Source organism: Mastomys coucha, unplaced genomic scaffold (assembly GCF_008632895.1).
Source record: "Mastomys coucha isolate ucsf_1 unplaced genomic scaffold, UCSF_Mcou_1 pScaffold22, whole genome shotgun sequence".
NCBI classification, from domain to species: Eukaryota; Metazoa; Chordata; class Mammalia; order Rodentia; family Muridae; genus Mastomys; species Mastomys coucha.
The window spans coordinates 107445251-107457211 of record NW_022196905.1 but is presented as its reverse complement, the minus strand read 5'-3'; the positions used below and the strand labels follow the sequence as shown (position 1 = coordinate 107457211).

The following is an 11961-nucleotide window of genomic DNA, read 5'->3' as shown; positions in this document are numbered from 1 at the left end:
CCAAACTACTAGCTGACCAGAGAGGATCGGAGTGCAGGAACACTGCACTGGGGCCAGATAAGTCACAGGGTCTGAGCCCTTGCTTGTCCCTGCCGAGATGAATGCTAAGGCCAAATCTCGAGTTGGGGTGGCAGAAAACTGACAAGAGAGCCAGTGTCCCCTCTTCCTGCCAAGTTCCTCCTTTTAATTAAGTGAAAGCCTGGGTGCAGAGCATGCATTAAGGGGTTTGTTTCTGGGATCAAAAGGACTGAATTTCTGACATTACTAAAAGCACATTATCTGTGACAGGAGCTGCTGTGCCCAGCACCTCCATCACCTCCCTGCCTCTAAGTACATATCTGCCGCATCTGCATCCATACCACCTTCCTGAGAACAGTGGCCATTTGGAGAGGCCCTGCTCGACTGCCCTTGGGACAGCATGCCTAAACTGCTTAGGCTCCATCCATCTCAGTGTGTGCCAGCCCTACACTTCTAAGAATGGTGCCTCTGGCCTTCCAGGTGCTTCTGCAAACAGTAAGCCATCCACTCTTATTTTGCAAACTGAATTTACTACAATTCCGGCCTATGAACTGTAACCAAGAAATCCCATTAGGATATTTATGGCCTCTTTCCACCCATCTGTCTTGCTCAGTTCTCAGCCTAAGCCAGAGCCAGAGTGGCCCTTGCAGGTGCCGGCCTCAGGCGCTCACCGCTGTACTCACTTGTTCTCATCTGTAACTGGGATGGTCTTCCCTCCAGGAACCAGTTCATGGCAGACGAGCTGGGGGAGAAGATGGGAGTAATTACTAGAGAGAACTCTAACAGGTTAGCGATGCTTCCCTGTTAGAAGATGAAAGGGCCTGAGCACACATTAAGATGCTGTGCATTTGAGAAGGATCATTTTTCACAAAAGCCTGGGGCCAAAACATCAACACACAGGCCTTTTGCGATCAGTAAGAAAGGTTTCTCATCCAATCCTTGTCCAAACATTTGCACTGAGGCTGCTGGGTGCCACAGAGGTAGGATGCTGCTGAGGACAGCGGCCCTTGTGAACACCCGCACCTGGGGAATACTGCACTGCCACCTACAGACAGGATAAGAGAGAGCGTGGACTTACTGGGGAAAACAGGCTATACTGCAAGAGACATGGTACCATATCTGACACACACATGAAAACACACTAACATAAGACACTCACATATGTATACACACTTGAGTGTGCACACACACACACTCATACCTATATACACTTACACAATACACCCACACATATACACACACTGGCACATGCATACTTGAGTGCACACGCATGCGTGTACACACACACACACACACACACACACGCCTGTGGGGAAAGTCTGGAAGGACACATGGGACACATGACAATGCTTTTCAAAGACAGAATACCCTCTGAGGTGAAGGCGCAGTCTGAGAAGCTGGCTCTGTACCAATATGCTCATGGTAGCTCCAGAGCAGACCTCAGGCTACATGGACAGAGAGCCTCCCGCAGAGACACAAGGGAGCCGAGGACATGGCGAGTCTTGCCACTGTGACAAAAATGCCTTCGGTCAGGCTGATCTCTCCTCTGTTCCTGATGATGATATGAAGGGGATCTGACCTCCAGAGAGGAGGAGCGTCTCCTTAGGTGCTGCCCGTCCACATCAGGTCAGACAGCCTCACCATGGCTTCCAAACTGAGACTCACAGCTTGTCACAAACTAGAACAGGAAGGCTGGGCATAAGCAGACCTTCTCTCAAGTCCCAAGATGTTTAACACAGGCAAAGCTCAGGCTACCTGGGAGCTTGCCCATGCAGAGGCCAGTGACAGGCAGATCCCCAGTGGGCGAGGGAAACCACGAGTCAGAGTGTCTCAAGAGCAGCAGCAGCCTGCCAGCTCAGCCCACATACCTGACCCATGACGTCTTCATCGTAAGACAGTGTCAGCCCGAGGTCTGCGATGTCTCCATCGTAGCGCTAATGGAACACAGAGAGAAAGCACTGGGGCTTGTGTGGGCAGAGCTCTTCCCTCCAAGGGGCCCTGGACAGCTGTGGTGCCCCACCTTCAAGGAGAGGCCACTCACTGGTCATGAGGACAGAAGAGGCTGTGGGCCTCAGCTGTGAAAGGGGCCCCAGGGTGGGGTTGGGGTTAAGCTGGTCACTTGGCCGTGGATGCACACCGTCAGCACTAACCTTGATGGAGGTGAGGTTTTTATAAAACTCCGAGTCCAGTGAAGGAAGCTCATCCACGGAGCTGTAGAAGATGCTGTGGTGGTGCCCGAGCATCTGGCTCAGGAAGAAGGAGGCAAAGGGCACATCTACCACGATCCCCTAGAAGAGACCGGAGGCAGGGCTCAGCTCTCAGCTCAGGCCAAGCTAGACCTGTGGAGTCTAGGTGGCAGCCTGTGGCTACACCTCAGATCATCTAAGAAAGCATCTAGGGATCTTGGCGAGCTCCAGTTGTAGGCACAGGCCTTGGGGACGTAGCACAGGGACGCGACCTCAGCCGAGCTGTTCAGGTGGCTCTCACAGCCTGGGTGTCCATGGATGGGAACCAGGAGCTGTGAGGGAGTCCCCTGAAGCCTGAGGAATCACTTACTACCTTGACCCCGTGAGGCTGAGAAGCCAAGAGTCCCGAGTCTTTGACCCGATGCCAGGTACGGATCTCACTTACCATGGAGGACACCCCAGTCCTGCAGCTTTTCTTATCTCCCCTTTACTGATGAGGTGACAGGCATACAGGAAGTAAATGCAGGTGGCTGCTACACTGCAGGCTACATCCAATCTTTCTGTCCTAGCTTGCTAACTCCCAGGAACCTCTGTCTCCTACAGAATCCATTCAAGTGACAGACCTCAGCTGAGCTGAGGTGGCTCAGGGACAGAAACTGTTGACTTAGCTTGCGAAGTCCAGGTTCCATCCCCAAACGGAGCCACACATATCACTTTATTTTTTTTCTTTTTGAGATAGGGCCAGGCTGTGTATCTCAGGCTGGCCTCAAACTCATAATACTCCTGCCTCAGCCTCCCAAGTGACAGGATTACAGAACACGTGCACTGCCACACCCAGCTCTCAGGCATCACTGCATAGTTGTGACACACTCCTTTGTGCGCCTACCTCATATACTGCCTTTCCCAGCATCTTCCCCACAAACTCGAAGAGCTGCAGGTAATTCTCATGAATGTAGGACGTGGGCGAGGGGTACAGCCTCTCATCCCCGCTGGTTGTCTGCCAGGAGAAAAGGCGGGGAGAGGTGGAAGTTAGAGGCCTGTCTTTACTCTGCATGGGATCCCTGTGTCAGGCTGCTGCCAGCCCCACTGGCGTCCCCTTTACCACCTTGAACAGGTTGAGTGCTGGGTCAAACACCCTTTTGATGATCTCTTCCAGAAACTCCTTGAAAACACCGTCCTGGTCAATCCCAGCTTCATCCACCCCAAGGTCATTGACAAATTTCACTCGGATCACACCCTTCATGGCATGCTGGGAAAGCTGCCGGAGCTGTTCATAGCCGTCCTACAAAGACAGAATTTCAGCCCATGAGGAACACAGCCTCAACAAACCCAGGAGTCATGCAAGTCAGCACACCACCATGGAGGATTCATTTGATGGCTACGGCTCATGGGCATGAAGAGGCTGCCCCCAGGAGGTGACAGAGTCTGACAAGGACGTTAGACAGAATGAGGTGTGCTAGCTCTGATCAAAGGTGGAGGAAACTGGGGCAAGGTGGGAATCTCTCTCCCTCCTTTAATGCTGAGAATCTCTCTCAGCTCATAGGCAGAGTCAGGCTTACAAGATATGATAATCTGAAAACCCAGGGTCTTGGCTGCCAAGGACAACCCTGGGGAAGGGGCTGGAGAGGCTAGAGCAAGCAGGCTGGCTTTCTCAACTAAAAGACCCGCTGGCAGCAGGGTAGCCATGTCAAAAACCATGGCGGGAAGCCCAGCTCCAGTGGTGATGTGGAGTCTGCCTGCAGGAGGATAGGGACAGTGGAGCATGCTGCTGGAAGAGCTCTGTGCTTTGCTGGCATGTGGTCAGCTCCTTCTAAACACACCCTTTTGTGGGGTGTCGCTCTGTAGAGTAAGTGTGCTTAGCCCATGCCAGGTGTTCGGTGTAAGCCGCAGCACTGGAAGCCAAGAGCAGTAAGTGCAGATACTGAGTGTGTGTCTCCTCTCCAGAACCCAAGTACACTTCCCAAGGCTACTAAACCTCATGTGCTGGCTAGTGTCATGTTACCTTGATACAAGCTAGAGTCATCTGGGGAAGGGAACCTCACCTGAGAAATTACCCCAGAGCACCTGGCTGCAGGAAGCCTGTAGGCGACTTCCTTAATTAGTGACAGGTGGTCCTGAGGGCTCTGAGAGAGCAGGCCGGTAAGCAGCCCCCTCCACAGCCTCTGTGTCAGCTGCTGCCTCCCAAGTTCCTGCCCAATATGAGTTCCTGCCTTGGCTTTCCTCAGTGGACACGGAAGCCAAAGAAAGCCTTTCCGCCCATGATGCTTTTGGTCATGGCATTTTGTCACAGCAACAGTGACTGTAACTAAGGCAGATGCCTCCAAGTTCTCTCTGCAGGTCTTCCTGGCATCTGAGCTGCTCTGTGTGTCCTGGGGTGGGAGTGCTGAGGTTTACATTTAGCTGACACAAAGACCATGCCCATGGGGTCTACTCATCCTCCCTTGTGCTGTCCTGGTGGCAGCAGTGAGCCCTAGCTTGAAGTACTCTTTCTGTCTTCCTGCCATGCTCAGTGACAGACTCTTAGGCTGTTAAGTCAAGGATGACCTCTTAGTCCCAGGCCACTTGCAGGAACAGGAAGCCAGCTTTGGGCACACCCATGGAGGCACTCAGGGCTGAGGCCTGTGAGTCTGAGACCAGCCTGAGTTACAGAGGAGACTCCGCCTGGAAAACAGATGAAGCCAGCAGAGCCGAGGGCAGTTAGGATGGGGAAAGAAGAGGGAGCATGCTGGTATGCTGCTGTGGCTGTGGCACTTGGCACTGGAAGCAGCGCAAACTGGCTTTCCTGGGCATGACCAGGGATGCACAGAGCACTTCAGCATGTTCCTGCACCCAACAACTTCTCTGTTCAGTATGAAGTCCTAGCAGAAGGTGTTTAGCATTGTGTGGATTTAATGGGATGGCACATATAACGTTCTCAGCCAGCATGCGGCGGTGCTCAAGGAAGACCTGCTGGATATAGATTCTTTCCTGCTTGATCTCAGTCACTGGAACCTCTTCAAGAGGGATGTGCCGCCTACCTCCTTTGATGCATCCCTGCCCTATGGGTACCAGTGTGGTTACGTGGTTAGGTGAGCGTCACACACGGAACAGAGTCAGGTTCTCTCAGGCTTCAACATGCTAAACAGAGGACAGTGAGCTGGACCCACCCGAGGGCTAGATAAGGGCATGTCTGAACTTCCTCCAGTTCCAAATGATAGACCTCATTCACCCCGAAGAAGGGGGTTATTTCTGCAGGATGGTGAAATCTACCAGAAGTCTGGACTTACAAACAAGCCAGGACGGTGGGAGAGTCAGGGCAGCAAGTCAAACATCAGCTTCTTCATGTTCCTGTGTGTTTACAACAAGCAAAGGCCTTGGGCACTCAGAACCAGGCTTAGGAGAACCTGTGGCATCATGGAATGAACAAAGGACCCTCTTGTGTTCTAACTCCAGTTCACAAGAAAGTACACAGAGGAAAACAGGCTTTGCCTAAGTTAAGAGAGACTGTCTCTTGTGACACCCAGGTGTGTTTTAGCCCTGCAGAGGAACCAATACCACCCTCTTAGCACACACCACAGTCCACACCTTCTAATTATTTCAGAATTATTTCAGGAGGTGAGTGCCAGACTCCTCTGCTGGGGACTGAGATTTCCAGAGCCCAGGCAGCGATGAGTGGTTCTGATGAGGAAAGTGATGAAGGCAGTTCTAACACAAACACGCTTCTGAGTCAAGGTAGAGGCTCACACCAGTGGCCACCGCCTGAGTGGCAAACAAGGCCTCAGGGTAGCTGACAAAATTTAATTAGCTCACAACATTAACACATCTGAAGCTTTAATGTAAGACCCTGAATTTGGGGAATCTTCTCTTAAAAATTCAAAGCCCTTTGAACCCACATATCCACACGGCAAGTCAGATGTTGAGCAGACGTGTATCTTTGGGGTGACTGCCATGTCACCCTCCTGGCCACATTTCCCCAGTACTGAAGCCAGATGTCAGCTACCATTTGCCCAGCCCCTGGTGGGTGTCTTCCCTAGGGAGGGCTATGTCTGAGAGCACTGAGCTGCAGCAGCAGAAGCAGAGGACACTTTTCCTGGTTGAGTACGCAAACTAAATGCTCACTTTAGAGGCCCGCCCAGCCACTCTGCGAACAGGACCTTATTTCTTTTCTGGTCACGGCTGGGGATGGTGCCCAGGACCTGAGGGATGCTAGGTGGTTGCTCTACCACAGAGGCACACCATCTACATCTTATCCTTACCTTTATGGTAAAAACATCAACTGTTGCACAGGTTACTTTTTAAATGACTCCTGAACAGCAGAAGAAACAGAAGCTAAAACACGTCATCCAGCACGCAGCGGCACAAATGGCAAACATGCTGCCAGAGGAGACTGGCTGCTGCGCCACAGCACACACAGGGGCTGGTAACGTGGCTGTCATATACAGGCAGAACACATCAATGACAAAGTGGATCAAGCCAAACCTGACCCCAACACCTCTGGCAGACACACAGGAACACCCAGCAAGGTCGTGGACTGTATGCCCTACAGGCACGCGTGGCACACAGACAACACACACATCAGAACCATGGCAGTGCCCTAGCAATGTAATCAGGTGAGACCTAGGTTTCTACTTCACAGAGCACACACTGGTGTGGAAGTTGCCATAGATCTCTCTGCTTGCCTCAAAATGCACCAGGACACCTTCACAGTGTGACGCTGAGGCCAAGTGCTACTTCTACCTTGTGAAGTGGCCACACGGGGACATCCTGGACAAGGAGTGGCTTGAGAAGGTGACAGTACTTGAATCTCTTGTATCTACAGAGGCATTCGCATCTGTGATGAAAGTATTTACATAAATACAGGGCAGTGCCTGCAGCACACTCTCAAAGGTGAGCATGGGCAGATGCTGAAGGGACAACAGAGTCAGCACAGACCTGGGAAAGGTAGGGTGGTCACTGCACTGGGCTCTTACCCTTGTTCCACAGAGGTATTCCCAGTCCGTGCTTTAGCTAGGAGCTCTAACAGAGCAAAGGAAGTCACTGAAGGTCCCCAGCACTGTGGACATGCCAGACTGAGCAGTTCCTCAGAGCCACTGACTGAGAAGCATCTTGCCCTAAGAGCCTCACTTAGTCTTCATAGCACAGAGTGACAAGACAAGAGTCTGGAAGTCATCCCCTCAATCCGCCTGTCAGACAGAGCACTCCTCTGTGAGGGCCACTCACCTCCAACATCCGGGACCTTCGGATGGTGATGTGGGTGACGTGAGGAGAGGCGGAGCTGGTTTCCACAAGGCCCAGCTTCTCTTTCTCCTTGATAACCATGTTACGGAACAGAAGAACTCTCTGAAATGAGCAAAGGTAAGATGAGCAGCAATGTCAGCAACTAATGTCAAAGCCAAACCAAACTAAACCTCCACATAAAATGGCTAACGTTCCAGTCAACTAAGCTGTGAGGAGAAGCGGGTGCCAGTGTGCTCAGCATTGTCCTGGGAGAACAGTGAGCAGTCCCCAGAGAACCTCTGGGAATGAGAAATACTGCTAAACTTGCACCAATGTGAGTGTGTTTCAAAGAGACGCCTGGCCACAGCTGGAGTCCAGCGAGGACCAGTCCAGTCAAAACCCATCCTCGGAGACTCAATCCTACCTCAGAAGCCCAGAGGCATGGCCATCACACAGGCTGCTTTCTGCAGCCATGCCTACTCCACAGGAAATCAGTATATGAACATCAGACACAAAAAACATTCAATTTTTCCCACTGTCAGATGTAAAAAAAAATGACCTTACACTATGATGATCTTACACTAAATGATCTTTCTGTCTGCCTCCTGTGTCCTCAGACCTCCCAGATTTTCAGTTACCACTTAGAGAGAAGCCTGTCTCCTCCAACCTACCACTCTTCTGACAAGCACCATTACTGTAGTGAGAGACTCGAGTCCTTGGAGTTCCTCGGGCTGGAGTTCTCAAGCTATCCTTACATCTCAGCTTCCCAAGCCTCTGCACCCAACAAAGGCCTTTCAGCAGAGCGCACAGCCCCTGCCCCACCTTGCAGGGACTACAGTCCCCAGGGAGGCGAGCTGAATGAGCACACACAGCTCCCACAGCTGTGCTCTCAAACACGGAGCTGGGGGTGAAGGGATGCTCAGCTCCAGAGCACTTGTTGCTCTTGCAAAGGATCCAGGCTTGATTCTCAGCACCCACACGGCAGCTCACAACCATCTGTAACTTCAGTTCCAGGGTCCTGGATGCCCTCTTCTACTCTCTGCAGGCACCGGGCATGCATGTAGTACACAGAAATATACACAAACCTATTCTATTCTGTTTTGTATGCCAGATGGAAGAAAACGCGCCAGCACACAGAAGACAAGCCCTATGAGAACTGCCCCTGCTGCTCACGTCACTGAACCCTGAGTAACTATCAAGCAGATGTGGGTTTTAAGAGAAGAAGCGATTGCCAGAGGCCTGCAGGGTCACACAGGTACTCGGTGGAAGGGCTGTCCTTCCATAAGCTATCTGGATTAAGAAAAAGGTCTGTGCTCCACACCCCATCAGGATCATGAGGTTGGGGAGTAGACAAAGGAGGACCCAGTGCATGCCCCCACCTCTCCCTTCTAAGCAGTGGAGCCTCAGCAGCCTGAAGATCAGGTGTTTAAGTCACATGGGGCTGTGACTCCAAGTCTTTAGCAGGATCGCCTGTGCAGTGCGGATAGTCACTGTTCACAGTGGAGCATCACGACAGAGCTGTGGGCCTTCCACTGGCAGCCTGAATGGGCTCTAGTTTCCCATGGCATAGAGGGAGGCTCAAGCATAAGGGCCTGGGGAGCCTCTGTGACCCCAGCAGACACCTGAGAGCAGACCATTCTCTCCATGGTACAAAAGAGGACACGGACTCGGCTCACACAGCAAGGACAGTGGGACCAAGTTCAAGCCAGAGCTCACTGGCAGGTCACTGTGTCCCAGCCTCACACCCCACTCACCCCACTTAGCCTTCACTCTGAAAGCAGCAGTGGAGCCCAAAGGCCACAGCTGGCAGACAGGTGGAAGTGATCAGATTAAAGACATGTTATGGTCCTGTTGAAGTCAGAGACACGGGTCCAGACATGACCAGGCCATCGGCAGCCTTTGGGGGCTGTTCAAAGGTGGAGGCAGAAGTTACCGAGCGAGTGGGGGGAGATAAATATGAGGAAGAGTACACCATCACTTGGAAGAACACTGGATGGCCAGCTTTACCAAGCTATGAAGTTTCCAGCAGAGGCGTGCGTGCAAGTGTGTATACGTGAGTACATATGTGTATACATGTACATGTATGTATATGTGTGTGTGTTCACGTGTGTGTGTTCACGTGTGTGTGGTCTCCACACACTAGACTGAGTAGTCTCCAGGAGGCCCCTTCATTCCTAGGACCTGCCAATGAAGCCAGACTTAAAAGTAGCCACATTGCTTGCACACCACTACCCCAGCTGGGCAGCAGCAACTCAAAGCATTAAGCCAAACTCAGAGCAGAGAAGACACAGCATCTCCAAAGAATAAAATCTACAGAATCTCATTTTTCTCTAAAAACGTATGGGGAGGGACAAGAACTGGGGCCTTTTCTGAGGAGGGCATGGTACTGTCCAGTATCCAGCGGCCTCTAAGCAAGGACCTATGAAGTGTTTGTTTCTCTAGCTTCTCCTCACAGCATGGCCAGAGCCAACTTTCTAGAGTACAGCTCTGAGCAGGGCCTTCACTCTGGATTAGCCTCAGGTTCCCAGCAAGGTTCTCTGGCTTCGCTTCTGACTCCATCCTCTGTATTCTCCCTCATGCCAGGCCTGGAAGCTCTGCCCTCACTTCTGAGCTGCAGACATCATTTCTATTGTTTCTGAATTACAGCAGAGTGGATATCCCACTTCTCATGACTTGGAACAAACTTACTGACCAGAAAATACTAACTGGATGAGAGCTCAGTAAGGACTCACTTTAAGTCTCACACAGTGGGTCTAAGAGCTCAGTAAGAACTCACTTTACATCTCAAACAGTGGGTCTAAGACTTTACACAATGACACAATGACCTGCAAAATATATACTAACTTGCGCACAATGAGAAAATTCATCAAATGGCAGACAGCTGACAATTGATTTCTTTAAATTAATTTTTCACTAAAATAAATTAATTACTTAGTGTGTGTGTTCATGTGTATGGTGGGTGCCTGCCATTGAGTGCAGGTAAGAGGATAATTTGCTGGAGTTGTTCTTTCCTTCCACCATGTGTGGGGCCCTCTCTTTACCCCTCCCTGGCAGCTCGATGAGGTCCACGTGCTGGGACTTACACAACACACACCTCACCTCACCTGACTTCACACCCTAGTACTCAGCACAAGGCTGCCTGAGTCAGCAAGGCCACACAGTGTGTGCAGAGTGACTGATACATGAGGAGCCAGAGGCCACATGAAGGACAGAGGTACTGGGTCAACTCACGTTCTTGTGAGGCACGACGTGGGGGATGTGCTGGAGGATCAGCTGAGCCCTCTTGCGGTCCTTGTCAAGCTCCTGGAAGAGCACAGCAGGCTTGAGATCCCTTCAGGAGACAGACACAGCTGTGGTTACGAAAGCCAGAAAAGTCCCTTGTAGCACAGGGCTGGCGTGTGTCCCAGTGTGGCGGCTGACCACGTTTGTACATCTTATGAACACAGCCACACCTGCTCACCCCTATGGAGGGTGTCGCCTGTGGCTAACCTGGCGGCAACAAGCAGAGGGAGTGGAGGGGCAGAGGCTGTCTGGCTGAATCTGTGAGGCTCTGGGGCCAGAACTGCAGCCATTTCCTGGGATCTGATGGGTCACTAACAGAAATGCTGATGTGCTTCTGAGTTTAGCTGCTGTCAGAGGGCTCCCAACCTACCCCCCAAACCCAGGAGCAGCTTTACCCTGGTGATTCTGCTGATAAAAATCCCCATGCAACTAAACTACCAGTCTGTTAATTAGGTCAACTGAGGGAAGCTCTCTCCCCAGCCTAGACAAGACACAGCCGCTGAGCCCGGCCTGGCTTGTCACCATCAATTAACTGGAGTGACACTGATAGACAGATGACTGTTAAGTGACACTCCCAGACAGATGCTTCACAGAACAGCACTTCTTTCCAGGCAAAAGAAGAGAGTGCAAGAGGGCAGACAGCTCATCACTGTGAGCACAACGCTGGGCACCCTTGCTGCAGGTGCTGAGGGAGGGCCCACCTGCGCTCGCTGAGCTCACCTTCGCAGCCAGTGGTCCTCTGGAGCAAAGCGCCGGCGGCAGTCTCGCTCATACAGCACCATCAGCCAGCCATGGACTGACTGGAACAGCTCCAAGGTCTCACCCTTGGCGTTCTCTGTGCAACAAACAGGAGTGGTCAGAGATGGAGGGAGGGCAGCTCTTGGGAGGGCAAGCCTGAGCTCAGGCACTGTCTTCAGTGGAACCACAGGCTCTCTGGACTGCTCTCAATGGCCTTAGGACCTGAGTATCTTTCAGGGAGTGCACCATCCTCATCCTCTGAAGAGTTTGTACTGAATTAGCAGAGACATGTCAGACAGTAGATCTGCCCACAGCATGAACTGACACAAGCCCCCTCTCCATGGAAATCAAAGTGCAGATGTAAAAAGCGGTTCAGGGCAGAACTAGTCACTAGTAACAACCCCATGTGCGCTGCCTGAAGGAGCTGGCAGAAAGAGACCTTTGCAGCCACATCACTACCTTACAAGTCCACCCAGACATGTGAGCTGGCAGGATTCCCTACAACTTCTGGAATGATAACGCTGAGATGCAACTGAGGGTA

At 51.8% G+C, this 11961-nt stretch overlaps 1 protein-coding gene across 2 annotated transcripts in view; it reads right to left on the bottom strand.

The window, feature by feature from the left end:
• The window catches only part of Ube3b (ubiquitin protein ligase E3B), a 42973-nt gene that overhangs the window by 8276 nt on the left and 22736 nt on the right, over positions 1 to 11961 (bottom strand). For both annotated transcript variants that reach the window (XM_031337485.1, XM_031337486.1), the window contains 8 exons: positions 11403 to 11517; positions 10632 to 10731; positions 7404 to 7523; positions 3310 to 3486; positions 3091 to 3201; positions 2169 to 2306; positions 1887 to 1952; positions 702 to 760 (listed from right to left, as the gene is read on the bottom strand). In XM_031337485.1, coding sequence (XP_031193345.1) covers positions 702 to 760; positions 1887 to 1952; positions 2169 to 2306; positions 3091 to 3201; positions 3310 to 3486; positions 7404 to 7523; positions 10632 to 10731; positions 11403 to 11517 — 886 coding nt within the window. The remainder of the gene's footprint in view (positions 1 to 701; positions 761 to 1886; positions 1953 to 2168; positions 2307 to 3090; positions 3202 to 3309; positions 3487 to 7403; positions 7524 to 10631; positions 10732 to 11402; positions 11518 to 11961) is intronic.